Raw genomic sequence first — 19785 nt, 5'->3', positions numbered from 1 at the left:
GAGTACAGGCTCCAGACGCGCAGGCTCAGTAGTTGTGGCTCACGGGCCCAGTTGCTCCGCGGCATCTGGGATCTTCCCAGACCAGGGATCGAACCCGTGTCGCCTGCATTGGCAGGCAGACTCTCAACCACTGCGCCACCAGGGAAGCCTGCGTACTTGTTTTTAAGGAGGATCCGTACAGTTAAACTGTTAGAAACTGTTGCTTCCCTCCTAAAAATGAGACATGCCTGTTTTTTTTTTTACTGGTTTTACACAGTGGTCACAGTTACTGCAAAAGGCTACCTAATTCTCCACTGGGGGCAGTGACTAAATCATTCCCATTCCCGTTTCCTTGTTGCCAGTGGTTCTAAACTAGTCTGTTTGCTGTGAACTGAGCAAAGCAAGAGGAGAGTCTTATGAGACACTCATCTCTGAGCTGGAAAATGTGTGACGTGGTGTTTCTGGCTTTGCTCAGAGGTGGGGACTGCTGAGAGGAGCTGCGGGGAAGCTCCTGGCCAGGGATCTGGGGACGGGCAGATAGAAGGCGAGCCCGAGAGAGGCCGCCAGGGGTCTCCGCGGGTGCTGCTTCCCCAGGCTCGCAGGGTCCCGTGGGATCTGCCTTTCATCCCGGCACTGGGCCTGGTCAGACACGGAAGGTGTGACAAGCTTGTTGAATTTAGGAAAGGCAAGGCTGGCCACGCATTGTTAGACGCAGGGATTGCCCATAATTATCTTCTACCACCTGGGAAACGATAGGATCCAAACGAGCAGGTCCATTTGAAATGATGCTTTCAAAATAGTTCTAGAAACAGAGCTTCCTGCCTATTTGAGAAATAGTCCTTTTGGAGATTAAATGGATTTGAAAAGTCTACTATTTCTATGTGTAAGTTTGCATACAGTACAACTTTTACATAAAAAGTCTCATGGAAACATTTCTATGTGTTTAGTAACTTCACTGATTTTTTTATCAATATTTTTTATTGAAGCAGAGTTGATTTACAGTGTTAATTTCTGCTGTACAGCAAAGTGACTCAGTTATACACACACACATACACACACATATATATATATATTCTTTTCCATTATGGTTTATCCCAGCAGATTGAATATAGTGCCCTGTGCTCTACAGTAGGACCTTGTTGTTTATCCATTCTATATATGATAGTTTGCATCTGCTAACCCCAAACTCCCACTCCATCCCTCCCCCAACGCCCTCCCCCTTGGCAACCACAACTGTGTTCTCTGTGTCCGTGGTTCTGTTTCTGTTTCATAGATAGGTTCATCTGTGTCATATTTTAGATTCCACATGTAAGTGATATCATATGGTATTTGTTTTTCTCTTTCTGACTGACTTCACTTAGTATGATAATCTCTAGTTGCATCCATGTTGCTGCAAATGACATTATTTCATTCTTTTTGATGGCTGAGTAGCATTCCATTGTATATATGTACCACATCTTCTTGATTCATTCATCTGTCGATGGGCATTTAGGTTGTTTCCATGTCTTGGCTACTGTGACTGTGCTGCTATGAACACAGGGGTGCATGTATCTTTTTTGGATCTTTAAAGTTTTTATTTTATATTGGAGTCTAGTTGATTAACAATATTGTGTTAGTTTCAGGTGTACAGCAAAGTGATTGTTATATATATGCCTGTCTCTATTCTTTTTCAAATTCTTTTCCCATTTAGGTTATTACAGACTACTGAGCAGAGTTCCCTGCACTACACAGTAGGTCCTTGTTGGTTAAAACCACCATTACACAATTCAGTTTTAACAGCATTAATTTGTGTGCCTGATTTCAGCTTGACTGTTCTTAGGGAGGTCCAATCTTACAATTTGTAAACAGGACCAATATGCCTGTTATATGATTATGAATCAATTTCAAGAGTTATTTTAGAGTCAGATTTAGTAATATCTATGATAACACTTAAGGAGTACGTGGCATGTTAAAGGCAAGATATTATACATTAGAGACAGCTTTCAGCTGAGAGGAAGAATGAGGCATAAGTCAATACTAGTGTTGTAGGTGTCATGAAACACGGCCAGAAAATCTTTATATGCACTGGACAATATACCACACTTTATATGCACTGGACAATATACCACACTTTATATGCACTGGACAATATACCACACTTTATATGCACTGGACAATATACCACACGTTATATGCACTGGACAATATACCACACTTTATATGCACTGGACAATATACCACACGTGTAGGGTCTCAGTAGCTTAGTTGCTTGAAGTCATTTTTTCTTTAGCCTGGCTGCACATTATGGTCAACTAGAGAGTTGTTTGTAAAAATGCTAGTGGTAGGGCACCGTGCCCAGAGATTATAATTCAATGGTGGCAGGAGGTGGGAGGGTTGGGGGAAGATGCCTCTCAATTTCTTTTTTGAATTCTACTGAAGTATAGTTGGTTTACAATATTGTGTTTAACTTCTGGTGTACAGCAAAGTGACTCAGTTATACATATATATTCTTTTTCATGTTCTTTTCCATTATGGTTTATCACAGGATATTGAATATAGTTCCCTGTGCTATACGGTAGGACCTTGTTGTTTATCCATCCTGTATATGATAGTTTGCATCTGCTAACCCCAAACTCCCAATCCACCCCTCCCCCACCTCTGCTCCCCCTTGGCAACCACAAGTCTGTTCTCTATGTCTGTGAGTCTGTTTTTGTTTCGTAGATAGGTTCATGTGAGTCATATTTTAGATTCTACATATAGGTGGTATCACTTGGTATTTACCTTTCTCTTTCTGACTTACTTCACTTAGTATGATAATCTCTAGGTCCATCCATGTTGCTGCAAGTAGCATTATTTCATTCCTTTTTATGGCTGAGTAGTATTCCACTGGATATATGCACCACATCTTCTTTATCCATTCATCTGTTGATGGACATTTAGGTTGCTTCCATGCCTTGGCTATTGTAAATAGGGCTGCTATGAATATAGGGGTGCAGGTATCTTTTTGAATTACAGTTCTGTCTGGATATATGCCCAGGAGTGGGATTGCTGGATAACATGGCAACTCTATTTTTAGTTTTCCGAGGAACCTCCATACTGTTTTCCATAGTGGCTGCGACTTACATTCACACCATTCATTGATTTCTTTAATGCAGTCTTCCATTCATTCATCAAACTGTGTCTAATGATGGGAATAATTACTACCTTATACCATTGTACACTGTATTATAGTATAAAGATATGTACACTGTAGGATATATATACTGTATAGACTGTACGTTATATAGTATATGTGTACCATGTATTTTTATGTGTATGTGTGTTCATGTATATACACACATGCGTACATATACATGTGCAGACACACTCATACACACACATTACTGCAGCCCTAGACACATTTCGATCTCCGCCTTCAAAGCGCCTACTGTTGAATTTGGGAGATAAACATGTCAACACGATTACACAAAGACCAGTCCGTTGCACACAGAGCTGCAGGGAAGCATGGCGCAGACGGACAGACGTGGCGGTGGGGACCCAGAGTGCAGCGCTCCTCCTGGGTCCTGAAGAATGGGTGCTCCGTGGGACACAGGGCACAGGGTGTCACCCCACACAAGCGCAGAGTTGGAAGAGAGCATCGTTTGTGCAGAGCGTCAGCTTGGGGGTGGGGAACGGAGGGGGGGCAGTTCCCTCCCTGGGAGACCTCAGTGACTCCCGTGGGTGTCAGGACCATCCACGTGCGAAGGCCACCCTGTGTCTCCCACCTGATGCTCCCTGAAGGCAGAGGTGTGTGTTCGGCTGCCTGCTGAGCACCTCCACTGGGATGGCTCACAGGCACTTCGCATGTGACGTCCCCAAAACCAAGCTCTCCGCTTCCCTCTCACACCTGTTCCTCTCCCAGGCTCTCCTGCCCACAAAGTTCCCACCGTTCCCCCTTTTGCTCAAGCCATCCATAGAGGTCATTCGTCATGCTTTGCTCTTCTTTCTCTTCAGAAATCCAGTTCATTAGAAAGTCCTTTTGACTCTAATTTCAGATTCTGTGTGGGATCTGTCCAATTCTTGCCCTTGTTCAGCCCATTGTCACCTTTCTTATAAAATAATCTCCTAATTAATATTTGTTTCCACTCTTTCTTAAATATTCATTTTATAGACAGCTGCCAAAATATTCTTTAGAAAATATTAACCATATCACAGATTACTCTCCTGAGTTCCACTCTCAAGATTGTCACCTACATCTTCTCTTTGCAAGTCTCCACAGATCTCATCCTTTATTGCTTTCCCATGTTTTCCTCCCCAAATGTCTTCTCAAACCAAAATCCTTTAAACTTCTGCTTCTCCTAAGACCCTTTTTTTTTTTTTTCTATTGGTGGTGGGGATTTCCTCTATTGTGTAAAATAAGTTTGCCTTTTAGTCTCCTGGCTTTTCCAGTAAACAACATTCCTTCCCCATTAGAGACTGGTATGGGATTGGAAACTCCCATAATTTAATATGTGCTTCTGCCCACAACCAAGAACAAGGCGAGAAAAACCCAGCTTCGGCTTGCCATTGCTGAAGTCATGTCATTGAGAACCTCTTCATGGTCCAGCCCACAGACACAGCTGTTACAGACTCTGGGTCTCCAGAGCACATCTAGGGCTTTCTCCTTCTTCCTGGGACATCTCCCCACACACATCTGGTGACATCCTCTTTAATTAGCTCCTTCTCCCTTCCTCTCAAGTATGATTACAAACCCTTCTCTCTCACTTTAAACCATATGGCATCACATAGTCTGAATTCTTCCCTCTCAGTGAGCCACTCAGATCCCCCCAGATACAAACACATCTGTCCTTCACCCCTGAGTGTCTTCCCCTGTCCTCTGGAATCTCCGGTGGAAGTGTCCTTCCTTTTGCACACGACAGATTCCAGTCTGTGGGGTCTAGACCCATCCCTTGGAAAGTACATCCGCTGAACTAAGATCTCATCTAGGTCAGAGAACAGGAACTGTCCGCCTGTGTGCCCACAGCAGCCGTCAGAGCCCATGTGTTCCAGAAGCCTAAGCGTGGCCTGTAGCACTGCACTGCTTCAGGAACACCTGTGAAACCAAATCAGTCAGGTATTCCCGCTCTTACCTACACACTCAGCCAACTCCTCTTCCCGCAAGACGCTGGTGCTGAGCGTTAAGGTCACTTTCTAATCATCTTTTAAAATGAGGTAACATTTTACCTGACCAATAAAGAGATATGATAGTTAACCTACCAAAGGCCACTTTATGCTAGGATTAACTGATGCCTGTCATGCGGATTCAGAAAAATAAAAAAAGAAGTGATAGTGCAAAGTACCTCTCATAATACATATTATTTGGGTGTCAGCGTAGCCAACGGAAGAGACTGGTTTTACAAAGGATGAGGCAGGATATAGCTGAATACGTGTCAGGATGTTCTTTATAACCCAATGTTGATATATAATCTCATAAACACTAGTATATGACTTTTACAAGAATGCTATATATTTCATCATGAAGCAACTAGAAGTAAAGAATAATTACAACTTTATAGTATAAGCAAGGGAAATTATATTTTATAGGAATGAGTGTAGTAAATGTCAGCATATAAATTACTTTTTGAATTATATTTTTCCAGGTCTGCGGGCTGCTAGATGTTTTAATGATAAATATTTCGACGCAAGCAAAGCCTGAATGTTCATACAGTTTTATAAAAGGGTCCCTTGAAGGAGGAAAGACATAGTACTATCTTTAATGGAAATGTAACTTGCTTTTTTGGAGGTAGGAGGAGTATTTCCAGGGTTGACAGATTCCAAATGTTTTTTATAGTTGCCCCATGCAACTGGAATATACTTCCAGCTCTCCAAAATAAAAATGGGGTGGAGAGAAAATACTCTGAGTCTCTCAATCTGAAAAGGTAATCAAAGTTTTGACATCTGGAGAAATAGCATAGTCACTCAATTCTTTTAACTTTTAGGACTATTAAAGAGTATAAATAAATCAGACCTCATACGTCTTCAGAATGTGAAGGAATGAATTTTATTCCATTTTTGTTTCCTGCTGAAAGTGGAGGACACACTCCAAGAATGTCCTCCCAGGACTGAACTATCACGTCTGTCCCTACATGGGGGATGGGGCATGGCCATGCGTGTCTGCGCTGGAAATATTCAATAAAGCAGCAAAGATTCAATCTTGCGATATATATATATATATATATATATATATATATATATATATATATATATATATATATATAAATATATATATATTATATATATATATATTTGCACACGTTCTTACGTCTGTAATGAGACATGAATGTTTCCATGGCACATAAAAGACAGCAGGAAGACAGAATTCACAGAGAGATTAAACACGGTTATCTAAACTGTCTTGGTAGTCTGCTGGCGACTTCTTCCCATCACAGGTTCTTAAAGGAATTAGAAGCATAAAAGGGCTTGTGAAAATCTTAAGCCTTCAATTCTTTAAAAAAAAAATGCTTTAGGTGTAAGCAGCAGGATTCTGTAACTGCCTGGTGGTGTCAAGAAAGGGATGCGTTTGGGGGCGGAGCCTTCTGAGGGCTCCGCGTCCCAGGCCCTCCTCTGGGCTCCAGGCTCGCTGCGCTGGTGTCTGCAGGCTGGGAAGCAGCGCCTCCTGCTATCTGGTCTCGGCACATTCCTGGCCCCCAGAGCTCTTGGAATTTCCTAAGTGAGGAGGAGCGATACAGGTGTCTTCTGGGATGTGAGAGAGGTGATTGGGGAGAGCAGCTGAGGATGGGGGTGGTCACCAGAGGAACCAAGGAGTGACTGGAAGCCTGGAAGTTTCAGTCTCCCCTTCCCACCTCCACCTGCGAGCTGAGGACGGAGGTTAGTCATCAGTGGCTGGTAATTTAATCAGCACGCCTGTGTGATGACGCCTCTGTAAAAATCCAAAAAGACGGGGTTCAGAGAGCTTCCGGCGTGGTGAACGCAGGCTGGGGGAGTGACTCCCTTAGACCCTCAGACGTGGAAGCTCCGCCCCCTCTCCCCACACCCTGCCGTGTGCATCTCTTTCATCTGCCTCTTCCTGACTTATATCCTTCTTTCCCCCCTCATTTTTCATATATCTAAATCAAATTTTATACTTAGGCATTATTAACTTTGAAGATAGATGTTCTCGTTTTCGTGAGCTAAGTATGAGCTTACATGACAAGCAATATTGATGTGAACATTTCTGTACAAGTTTTTCTACGTTATAGATCCTCATCCCTAGAACAGTCTTTTTTGTTACTGTTGTCTGTGGTTTTGTGTTTGTTTCTTTTTTTAAATTGAAGTATAGTTGATTTACAATGTTGTGTTAGTTTCAGGTGTACAGCACAGTGATTCAGTTATACACATGCACACATTTTTGTTCAGATTATTTTCCATTATAGGTTATTACAAAATATTGAGTATAGTTCCCTCTGCTATACAGCAGGTCCTTGTTGGTTATCTCTCTTATATAGAGTAGTGTGTATATTTTAATCTCAAACTCCTAGTTTATCCCTCCGCTCCCCCCTTTCCCCTGTGGTAACCATAAGGTTATTTTCTACATCTGTGAGTCTGTTTCTGTGTCGTAGATAGGTTCATCTGTGTCATATTTTAGATTCCACATGTAAGTGATACCATATATTTGTCTTTCTCTGTCTGACTGACTTCACTTAGTATGATCATCTCTAGGTCCATCCATGTTGCTGCAAATGGCACTATTTCATTCTTTTTTATGGCTGAGTAGTATTCCATTGTATATATGTACTGCATCTTCTTTATCCATTCCTCTGTCGATGGACACTTAGGTTGCTGAGTTATATCCTTTTATTATAAACGGGTAATCTAGCAAGTAAAATTTTCCTCTGAGTTCTGTGAATTGCTCTTGCAAATTATTTGAATCTGAGGAAGGGGTCTTTGGAACCCCCGTCTATAGCAGGTCATCAGAAGAACTGTTGACAACCTGGACTCGTGGCTGGCATCTGAAGGGGGGGGCAGTCTTATAGCACTGAGCCCTCACCCTGTGGGGTCTGATGCTGTCTGCAGGTAGAAACTGTCAGAATTGAGTTGAACTGTAGGACACCCCGCTGGGGTCTGAGAATTGGTTGTGTGGGGAACCCCTCCTACACACACTGGATTTGGGTGCAGAATCCTTAACCTAATAAATGTCTGAGTTATGCAAACATTCATTTGAATTATTTAAACTAAAATATAAGTACCAACTAATGTAAGTATCCCATTCCTTTTAATCAGATCCATTGCATGGATGGTTTGACAGGCACACCCCTGTAAGGAGAAGTACACATTCGATGTACTTTTTCTTCTGGGTCCTCAGTTTTCCTTTCCTTCTCCTGATTCACCGCAGGTCAGCATTTCTCTGCATTCATCCTCATCTTTCCCTCTTCCTCCCACCTTCCCAAGAATGCAGACCTCACAGCTCTATTGGAAAAGTTTTGATAACACATTTCTGACTGCTTTATAATCAGTACAGCTTAAGCTGTTATCTCTCAAAGGGCTACTTGGAATTCTGAAAGCAGAAAAGTCTGGTCTCCAAGGATGGAATTTCTAAATGTGCAACTTCTAAAATCAATGAACTGGTAAAGGAGAGATTTGAGGGCAGAAATTTTTGGTATACTTCCTACTAAGCCGTATAAATTCTCATCTGGCTCTCAAAAGATGGAGGAACATAACATGCTGGTACTTCTGTGAAAAGCTACCTATACTGTTTTCATGAAATGGTATTTTAATATTACTTCATTTACTTCATAACTGCAAAAAAATCTATCTATTGTGAGAAATACTACTTCCACCTATTACTGAAATCAGAGTTTTCCGGGCTGGTGAATGTATGTTGATTCCCAATTTAAGTTCGGGGGATTCCATGTAATATACACAGTCTACTTTTAGGTATGCATTCCAGCGTGTGATGAAGGGGGAGGTGTCATCAACTTGAGCGGGAAGGAACGTGTAGTCACATTACATTTTACTTCAAAAATCAGGCACTAAATATGAATGAATAGCAGAGTGAAATTAAATACACTGGGATTACTATCAGGTTACAGATTTATTTTTAACAAGTAAATCAGAATGTTGTGCTTTGTTGTAGAAGAACAACTTGGGAAAACTAGAAAAAGTGTGATGCAAATACAGCCTCCGTTTCAAAGACGACGGCCCACTCGCCTCCTGGAAATCGGAGCTCCATTCTATCAAGACAACCAGCTGCAAGTGAAGGTGTACTGGAAAAAGACCGAAGGTGGGCAGATGCTTCTGTTTATTTGTTGTTGTTCTTGCTAAGTTTTAGTTTATATTGGAGTCGAGTTGATTAACCGTGTTCTGTTAGTTTCAGGTGTACAGCAAAGTGATTCAGTTTTACACATACACGCATGTATTCTTTTTCAAATTCTTTTCCCATTTAGGTTATTACAGAATACTGAGCAGAGTTCCCTGTGCTACACAATAGGTCCTTATTAGTTATCGATTTTATATACAGTAGTGTGTATATGTCAATCCCAATCTCCCAATTTATCCCTCCCGGCCACCCTTCCCCTTTGGTAACCATAAGTTTGTTTTCTGTGAGTCTGTTTTTGCCTTGTAAATAAGTTCATTTGTATCATTTTTTTAAGATTCCACACATAAGTGACATCATATGATATTTGTCTTTCTATGTCTGACTTCACTTAGTATGATCATCTCCAGGTCCATCTATGTTGCTGCAAATGGCATTATTTCATTCTTTTTTATCGCTGAGTAATATTCCACTGTATATATGTACCACATCTTCTATATCCATTCATCTGTTGATGGACATTTAGGTTGCTTCCATGTCCTGGCTATTGTAAATAGAGCTGCAGTGAACATTGTGGTACATGACTCTTTTTGAATTATGGTTTTCTCGGGGTATATGCCCAGGGGTGGGATTGCTGGATCATATGGTAGCTCTATTTTTAGTTTTTTAAGGAACCTCCATACTGTTCTCCATAATGGTTGTACCAATTTACATTCCCACCAACAGTGCAGGAGGGTTCCCTTTTCTCCACACCCTCTCCAGCATTTATTGTTTGTAGACTTTTTGATGATGGCCATTCTGACTGGTGTGAGGTGGTATCTCATTGTAGTTTTGATTTGCATTTCTCTGATAATTAGCAATGTTGAGCATCTTTTCATGTGCCTCTTGGCCATCTGTATGTCTTTGGAGAACTGTCTATTTAGGTTTTCTGCCCATTTTTTCCACTGGGTTGTTTGTTTTCTTGATATTGAGCTGTGTGAGCTGTCTGTATATTTTGGAGATTAATGCCTTGTCAGTCACATCATTTGCAAATATTTTCTTCCATTCCGTAGGTTGTCTTTTCATTTTGTTTATGGTTTCCTTTACTGTGCAAAAGCTTTTAAGTTTAATTAGGTCCCATTTGTTTATTTTTGTTTTCATTTTCATTAACCTAGGAGGTGGATCAAAATGATTTTGCTGGGATTTATGTCACAGGGTGTTCTGCCTGTGTTTTCCTCTCAGAGTTTTATATTTGTTGTCTGCATTGAAGAGCACTGTGATCTAAGGGTGCTTGTGCAAACGTCACCGTCAAGCCACACTATTGATATTAAGGAAACAGTAGCTGAACAAAACACATGCATGCTTTTAAAAAAATTATTATTAAATGCCTTGCTCTTCTGAAGTCTGAATGGGTTGCCTTTGATTCCCAGGAATCTGTATCACATACTGAAATCTGCTGCTTACATTTTATCATTTCAGGGATATTGACCTGTCTTCATGTCTTTCCTAGAAGGTTGATCTTGTGTCCCAAACACTTAAGACAGTCATTATTTTGCACTGTAAATTCTTGTTCTAAATTAAAAGACCTATAATGCAAATAATTTGGAAAATACAATAAAAAAGCCGATTCTCTTCTCAATATCATTTCATGGAAATAGCATTTTACTGGATTTTCTTTCAGAAGTCTCCTATACCTCTGTTTCTCACTCAGTTGTTTTATATGTATATGTGTGTGTTTGTAAAGCACAACACATTTTCATAAAATACCAATTTGCATTCTATATTGTTAGTATTTTTAATAACATTTTAAAATGGCTGCCTTGATGGATATTATGTCATAATGATTCCACTATAGTCAAACATTTAGCTGCCTTCAGAATTTCCATCTTATAATCAATACTGCAATGAACAGCCATCCTTAGAATAGATTCTTTTCTCTCTTTATCTTTGGGATAAATTCCTTTTGTTTCTTTGTTTTCTGTACTCTTAGAATATTTATTTTGCATTATTGAAATGGTATTTTTAGAGTTACTTGACATACATTTTTATATTTATCACTTCTGTGCATTTTAAGACATAAACTCTATTTTAAGCAAAAAACAATAGATTGTTTTAAGAATTCAGTTTTAAAAATTCTTCTTATTTTTCTAAAGTGCTATTTTACTCAGGGTATCGGCTCATGAGCCATTGGGGATATTGGTGTTGGAGCTCTTTTTGTTCCAGAATTTTCTTCCAAGCTGCTGAAATTCATTCTCTAACTAAAATAACATTACCAATCATGTTAATGTTTTATTACTATCATATGTCAATTTAAATTAAATTTTATTTATTGAATATTAATTAGTAAATTAAAATTATGTTAATATATCCACATTATGACATTTAATGATAGTTTTAAGTTAATATTAAATTGTAAAATTTATTTGATCTATTGTACAGTCAAGCCCTCCACATCAATGGGTTCTGTATCTGCGAATTCAACCAACTGTGGATTGTGTACTATGTTTAAGATTGGCAGTTGGTTGAATCCAAGCATGCAGAACCCACAGATATGAAGGGCTAACTGTGGGACTCGAGCAGCCTCGGAATTTGGTATCCAGGGTGTGGATCCAATCCCCACTCTCCAGTGGGTACCAAAGGATGACTGTATTTATCAATTTCAAATTAGAATTGTATGTCAATATGACATATTAATATTAATGAAACAACATATTAATATAATACTGAAAATGTACACATCTCATGTAAGGAAATGAAAATATACACACACAGGAGGTGCAAACATCTTAGGCACAGAATAGTAACCACCACTTCCTGACTTCTAAAATTGAAGATTTGTTTTACGTGCATTTGAATGTATACAGATGGAATCATACAGTTTGCATTTGTCTTCTCACAGTGAACACTGCGTGTGGGAAACCCGTCCATCCTGTTGCAGGAAGCAGTGATTCATCCATTTATATCACTGCATAGTCATCCCTGGTACAGCAGTTGATGGAGATTTGGTTTGTTCCAGGGATGGGCTGTTCAGAATGGCCCTGCTGTGAAGAGCCTATGAATCCATGTCTCTTGATGCACATGTGTACCTATTCCCCCACAGAGGTGGGATTCTTAGGTCATAGAGGATGTTGACCTTTAGAAGATACCGAGAATTTCCAAAGTGGCTGGACCAATGCACATTCCCACCAGGAGGGTAAGATGGTCCCCACTGCCCCACATGCTTTCCCCCATGAGGCATGTTCCGTCTTTCTCAGTTGAGCCTTTCTGGTATGTGTGACGTGATGGCTCAGTGCTGTTTGAATTTGCATTTTTCTGGTCATCCAGGCGTTGAACACCTTTTCATAAGTTTACTGGCAATGGAGCTCCTGTTTTTCAAGGCACTTTTCAACTGTTTAGCCAGCCTGACCTGCAAGAGTCCTTTATATGTGGAGTATATGAGTCATCTGCTGGTTTCATCTCAGTATTTTCTCCTTTTATTTTTTTCACATTCTTAATAGTTCTTACTTTTAGAGATTATCAGTTCATCATTTTGTTTCCTTTAGGCTTACTGCTGTTTGTGTCCTGTTTAAGAAATCTTTGCTTATGCCAGCGTCACAAAGATACTCTCCTTATCTCCTAGGAGTTATACTGTTTCATCTTTGTCTAGCTTTTACCCAGATTTGATTATTGTTGTAAGGAGCTAGTGTAGGGCATCAATGTCCTTTAATTTTTCTTTCCCTCTTTTTTTCCCCCCAAACAAAGAACTTTTTATTGAAGTATTAGTTGATTTACAATGTTGTGTTAGTTTCAGGTATACAGCAAACTGATTCAGTATTACATATATATATGTCTATTCTTTTTCACATTCTTTTCCGTTATAGGTTATTACAATATATTGAATATAGTTCCCTGTGCTATAAAGTAGGACCTTGTTGTTTATCTACTTTAAATACAGTAATTTGTATCTGCTAATCCCAAACTCCTAATTTATCCCGCCCCCACCCCCTTTGCCCTCTGGTAATCATAAGTTTCTTTGCTAAGTCTATGAGTCTATTTCTTTTTGTAAGTAATTTTATTTTTATAATTTTTTTTACATTCACATATAAGTGACATCATGATATTTGTCTTTCTCTGTCTGACTTCACTTAGCATGATCATCTCTAGGTCCACTCATGTTGCTGCAAATGGCATTACTTCATTCTTTTCTATGGCTGAGTAATATTCCACTGTATATTTGTACCACATCTTCTTTATCCATTCATCTGTCGATGGACACTTAGGTTGCTTCCATGTCTTGGCTAGTGTAAATAGTGCTGCTACGAACACAGGGGTGCATGTATCTTTTTATAGTTTTGTCTGGATACATGCCCAGGAGTGGGATTGCTGGATCATATGGTAGTGCTATTTTTAGTTTTCTGAGGAAACTCCATACTGTTCTCTGTAGTGGCTGCACCAGTTTACATTCCCACCAACAGTGTAGGAGGGTTCACTTTTCTCCACATCCTCTCCAGCATTTATTATTTGTAGACTTTTTAATGATCGCCATTCTGACTGGTGTGAGGTGGTACATCATTGTAGTTTTGATTTGCATTTCTCTAATAATTAGCAATAATGAGCATCTTTTCATGTGCCTATTGACCATCTGTATGTCTTCTTTGGAGAAACGTCTATTTAGGTCTTCTGCCCATTTTTGGATTGGGTTGTTTACTTGTTATTAAACTCTACGAGCTGTTTGTATATTTTGGAAATTAAACCCTTGTTGATTGCATCATTTGCAAATATTTTCTCCCAGTGCATAGGATATCTTTTTATTTTGTTTATGGTTTCCTTTCTGTGCAAAAGCTTGTAATTTTGAATAGGTCCCATTTGCTTATTTTTGCTTTTATTTCTATTGCTTTGGGAGACTGACGTATGAAAACGTTTGTACGATTTGTGTAAGAGAATATTTTGCCAATACTCTATCCTAGGAGTTTTATGGTGTCATGACTTATATTTTAGTCTTTAATCCATTTTGAATTTACTTTTGTATATGGTATTAAAGAATGTTCTAATTTCATCCTTTTACATGTAGCCGTCCGGTTCTCCCAGCACCACTTACTGAAGAGACTGTCTTTTCTCCAATGTATATTCTTGCCTCCTTTGTCATAGATTAATTGACCATAAGTGTGTGGGTTTATTTCTGGACTTTCTATCCTGTTCCATTGATCTATAATTGTTTTTCTGCCAGTACCATAGTATTTACTGTAGCTTTGTCGTATAGTCTGAAGTCAGGGAGCTGTGATTCCTCCAGCTCTGTTCTTCTTTTCTCAAGATTGTTGTGGCTATTTTGAGGTCTTTTGTGTTTCACAGACATTTTAAAATTTTTTGGTCTAGTTCTGTGAAAAATGCCATTGGTAATTCGATAGGGATTGCATTGAATCTGTAGATTGCCTTGGGTAGTATGGTTATTATAACAATATTGATTCTTCCAGTCCAACAATATGGTATAACTGTCCATCTCTGTCAACTTCAGTTTCTTTCATCAGCGTCCTATAGTTTTTGGAGTACAGGTCTTTTGCCTCTTTAGGTAGGTTTATTCCTAGGTATCTTATTCTTTTTTTTTTTTCCCCTCTCCACGGAAATCTTTAGTAAAAGCAAAAGATTTATATGATCTGAAGAGAAATCAGAGTATGAATGGTATTTTATTCTTTTTGATGCAATGGTAAATGGGATTGTTTCCTTAATTTCCCTTTCTGATAGTTTGTTGTAGTGTATAGAAATGCAACAGATTTCTGTATATTAAGTTTGTATTCTGCAACTTTACTGAATTCATTGATGAGCTCCAGTAGTATTCTGATAGTATCTTAAGGGTTTTTTTATGTATGGTATCATGTCATATGCAAGCAGTGACAGTTTTACATCTTCCTTTCCAATCTGGATTCCCTTTCTTCTCTGACTGCCGTGGCTAGGACTTCCAAAACTATGTTGAATAAAAGTGGCAAGAGTGGGCATCCTTGTCTTGTTCCTGATCTTGGAGGAAATGCTTTCAGCTTTTCACCGTTGAGTATGAGGTTAGCTGTGGTTTTGTCATATATGGCCTTCATTATGTTGAGGTAGGTTCCCTCTATGCCCACTTTCTGGAGAGTTTTTGTCATAAATTGATGTTGAATTTTATCAAAAGCTTTTTCTGCATCTATTGAGCTGATGATCATATGGTTTTTATTCTTCAGTCTGTTAATGTGGTATATTCACACTGATTGATTTAAGGATATTGAAGAATCCTTGCATCCCTGGGATAAATCCCACTTGATCATGGTGTATGATCCTTTTAATATACTGTTCGATTTGGTTCGCTAGTATTTTGTTGAGGATTTTTGCATCTATGTTCATCAAAGATACTGGCCTATAATTTTCTTTGTTTGTGGTATCTTTGGCTGGTTTTGGTATCAGGGTGATGATGGCCTCATAGAATGAATTCGGATGTGTTCCTTCCTCTGCAGTTTTTTGGAATGGTTTCAGAAGCACAGGTATTAACTCTTCTCTAAATGTTTGATAGAATTTGCCTGTGAAGCCACCTGGTCCTGGACTCTGGTTGTTGGGAGTTTTTCAGTACTGGTAATTGGTCTGTTCATATTTCCTATTTCTTCCTGGTTCAGTCTTGGGAGATTGTACCTCTCTTCCTGGTTCAGTCTTGGGAGATTGTACCTCTCTAAGAGTTTGTCCATTTCTTCTAGGTTGTCTATTTTATTGGCATATAGTTGCTTGTAGTAGTCTCTTATGATTCTTTCTATTTCTCTGGTGTTGGTTGTGACTTCTTTTTCATTTCTAATTTTATTGATTTGAGCCTTCTCCCTTTTTCTTCTTGATGAGTCTGGCTAAAGGTTTATCAACTTTGTTTATCTTTTCAAAGAACCAGCTTTTTAGTTTCTTTGATCTTTTCTATTATTTTTTAGTCTCTGTTTATTCAAAATAAGGATTAGTCAGAAGCACTTTTTTTCCTTGCTTTCTTCTTGGTTACTTGGTTGCTTATTTACTAGTAATTCACCAGAATATTTATATGGAAACAAGCTAACAGTATTATTTACAACTAAGAAAAGTTAACAGTATTATTTACAACTAAGAAAAGTCACTGCGAACAAGTGTCTGTACGCAACTATTATAGGTAAAAGATTGTACAGTTGTAAAGTAGTACTTGGACCAGAATAACGTAGAGTTTAAGAACAAGTTCTTAAATAAGGGTGGGCTCCCCTAGAGAGAAGAGGGACCAGGGCCGGGCGGGAAGGAACTCCAGTTTCAGGACAAAGGGGGGTGACGCAGCAGAGGACAGTGCAAGTGAGTGCTCCGAGGAACTGGAGAAAGCAGGGAGATTTGAGACAGAAGCCGAGACGGGCAAGGGGTTTAAGAAGAGGGAGGGATGTCAGACGCTGCTGAGACTGCATGTAAAGTGCCGGGAACGTGGGCCTGCCGTGATCACTATTTAAATCAAATGATGGCAGTGGGACCACTTCAGTCAATACCTCTGCACCATAGGGCGAGGACTGGCTTCAAGGTAACATACGAAAGGGTTGTGGAATTTGTTTTTTAAAAAGCTACCTTATGCTACTGATTTTAAAATGAAAGGAGACACAGTGGATGCTCACTACTGACAGAGTGTGTCTTTGAAGATTCGTGTAGTCACTAAGATTCATTTGTAACCCCTAACCAGTACTGGGGGGCGCTTGTGTGGTCCTTTGTGGGGATGCTCGTGCAGGGAGTGGCGATGGGCTTGAGTCGCCCCACGTACACGTTCCCACCTGAAGCTGAGGGGACGCTGCCCTCTCGTTTCCGCTCTCATACTGGCAACACATCCTTTGCACGGTCTGTTTAGTGCCATGGGTTTCTGGTCTGTTTTGTTGCATTTTCTTGCTTTTTGTTGGAGATTTGTTCTGGTTAAAGTGGCCCCAAGCATAGTGGCGGAGCGCTGCCTGGTGTTTCTCAGCCTCCTCAGTAAGAAGGCGACACGGTGCCTTCCGATGAAGATATGTGGCTGGCTTGTCTCCCTCCAGGTGTGAGTTCATTGTGAAGGAATCAGTAATACGGTGCATCCAGAAGAAGGAAGAGAAAAATTGCTGATTTATACATGAGGCTGCCTGTGAGGTGCCAGTCACATTGGTAGTGTGTGATGAAGTTCTGAAAAGGTAAAAAAGTGGCTAAATTTGTTGTTTTTGAGATGGTGATGGATTAAAAAAAAGTACAGTGGAGGCGTTATTGTGAAGCTGAAAGCAAAAGAAATTTACTGTCCTGCTACCCAGGATCATGAAAATATTTTCAACTAGAGTTTTTTAAGTAAGGAAATATTACAATTAATTATGACTTTATAAGAAATATATATAAAATAAGTTTTTAAAAAAGAAAAACACACATAAAATAAGATTATGTATTGATTGGCTGGCAAAAATGTGGTGACCGGAAGCTCACGGGAAACTAACACTGTATTTCTTCAAGAAACAGCCATCCAGGATTTGCTAATTCGGCATTCACAGTGATTTTCTAAACCCAACTTGTGTGAATAACGAGAAGCAACTGTGTAGACCTGCATGAGAAACGCATACCAGTTCTTGATTAAGCTTGGAAGAGTGTGGACTGCTGTGTGTGTGTGTCTGAAAAAGTGCCGTGAAGGACTGCTTAAAAGACAGCCTGTTCATTGTAATCATGTTTTAAAGAGTGGGTTTTATTCGGCTTTGGTGAAGGCAACAGATCCAGAGACAACAGCCACTGAGAAGGTAGTCTGTTACTCACAGCCTCCAGGAGCGGGGACCCTCCACACCACTCAGGCCACACGGGGAAGCACCAGGGTCGGTCAGGAAGCAGGAAACTGTGCTCAGGAGCCTTTACTCTGGGGAATAGGAAAGGCAAGATGGTCTCAGGATTGGCTAGTTTGGATACTTTCGGTGGGCTCTGGCGCAGGGGCTGTCCCCAGCTGCCTGGCACCTGGCCCTGGGGTGACGAGGGTGGTGGCCCAGAGTGTGAGGGCCCCACAGAGGAGGTGCTGGGGAGGGGACTCTGGGTCGGCTGGTCTGCACAGGACACATAGGCCTGCGGGTGCATTGTTTGCTATCTGGGCAGCGGCCACCCTGGGAGGGCAGTCCCAGCGGGGTCGGCAAGGCTGCAAGATGTCAGAGCATCACAGATACAGAAAACAAAAAGGCGTGATTAAATAAGAGGCAAGCTGAATGCAAGGGCAATTGAGGGCAGGGATCAAGGGTGTGGTTTTAGAAGCGCTGAGTTTGAAAAGCATCCACATGGGACAGGAAGTTGGGAACACCAGCTCCCCCAGGGAACAGCTCAGGTGAAGGTAGAAACGCAGAGCTGTCTTGGAAAGCCTTGGGCTTGGGTGAAATTCTTCACGGAGGTGGCAGATCCAGAGAGAGCGGGCGTGGACTCGGGCAGGGCGGCGTTGAGAGCTGAGGGGTCCGATGTGTTGCTCGGTGCATCCTCTTAGGAAAACACAATTACGCTGTCAGATAGGTGTGGGGTTCTTAGGAGACCTGGAGCCACGGGTATCAATTACACATCATAGAACTGGAGTGCAGCAAACTGGAATCCAGCCCTGGCTGCTCCAGACCAGGGAATGTCAGTCCTGCTCTGTGCCCGACTTTGGAACTTGCTACTCTGTCCAACACGGGAGCCACGCCGTCCTTCCCTCCTGGTCTGTCGTGCTTTAAGAACTTGCGTGCACTGTGGCTTGCAGACGTTCTTTCTGCTGATTGACTGGTGTTGACCTTACAGAGCCCGGTGGCAGTCGGTATCACGTGCAGTGGTTTCCAGAAGTCTGTGCCCACAACGAGTCCGCCGGGGCAGAGGCATCCTCGGGCGTGACCCAGGTGAGGAGGTGGCCGACATGCCGGATTCTGAATGGCTTCTAGACTCACCTGATCGGGGGACAAAGCTGGACAGAGAGAGGTGCAGGCCGTGTGCCAGTGGGTAACTCGTCCTCACCGGGCTCCCTACGGGACCCACGACCAGGTGGGAGCGGGAGACACAGGGTCACCTGTTCACTCATCCCTCGGCCCTTCACAACCTCACACGTCATCAGTCAGCACAGGGCGGGCCCTGAGATGCAGACATTCGGGACACAGCTTGCGGGGAGCTCCCACGACACAGGGGAAACGCTGCCAGCCTCTGGGTGTTTCATCTTAATTGCACGAAAGCTCTGAATTGTTTTCTGGATTTTGACTTGGCACCATGACCTAAAAGGTCTCATTTCCCCGGGGAATTTCTATACGACACTATCATTCAGCATCTCCTTTGCTGCATCCCTAACTTCCACCAACTCATCCAGGTAACAAAAGATACGGCCCGTCCTGTGATGTTCTGCCCTTAAGGGTCCCAGAGATGCTCCTGCTGCAGCTCTCGTACATGTACACGAAGCCCTGACAACTACACCCTAGAATGGGCGTGCACACCCAACAGCCAAAGGCGAGGAAACCTCGCACAAGCTCGTTAGGCCCGTCAGTGTCAGCTCTCCTGTTAGCGTAAGGTTATACCCTCATCCTCTCACTCCGCCACAGTTGAGTCTGGTTTTCGTAATCCAGTTTAATCGCAGAGTTCTGGCCGGCAGCAATCACAGCCCTCCCAGA

General features: G+C 41.2%; 1 protein-coding gene and 1 pseudogene across 1 annotated transcript in view; one reads left to right on the top strand and one right to left on the bottom strand.

The window, feature by feature from the left end:
• Positions 1 to 19785, top strand: part of ANOS1 (anosmin 1) — a 187013-nt gene that overhangs the window by 162697 nt on the left and 4531 nt on the right. The window contains exons 9-10 of the mRNA XM_061177692.1: positions 9050 to 9196; positions 18935 to 19029. Of these exons, the coding sequence (XP_061033675.1) occupies positions 9050 to 9196; positions 18935 to 19029 (242 nt within the window). The remainder of the gene's footprint in view (positions 1 to 9049; positions 9197 to 18934; positions 19030 to 19785) is intronic.
• On the bottom strand, positions 14767 to 14858 carry LOC133082809 (U5 spliceosomal RNA; annotated as a pseudogene).

This window comes from Eubalaena glacialis, chromosome X (genome assembly GCF_028564815.1).
Source record: "Eubalaena glacialis isolate mEubGla1 chromosome X, mEubGla1.1.hap2.+ XY, whole genome shotgun sequence".
In the NCBI taxonomy this organism is placed as follows: Eukaryota; Metazoa; Chordata; class Mammalia; order Artiodactyla; family Balaenidae; genus Eubalaena; species Eubalaena glacialis.
The sequence above is the reverse complement of the archived record's forward strand: the minus strand, read 5'-3'. Positions and strand labels throughout refer to the sequence as shown.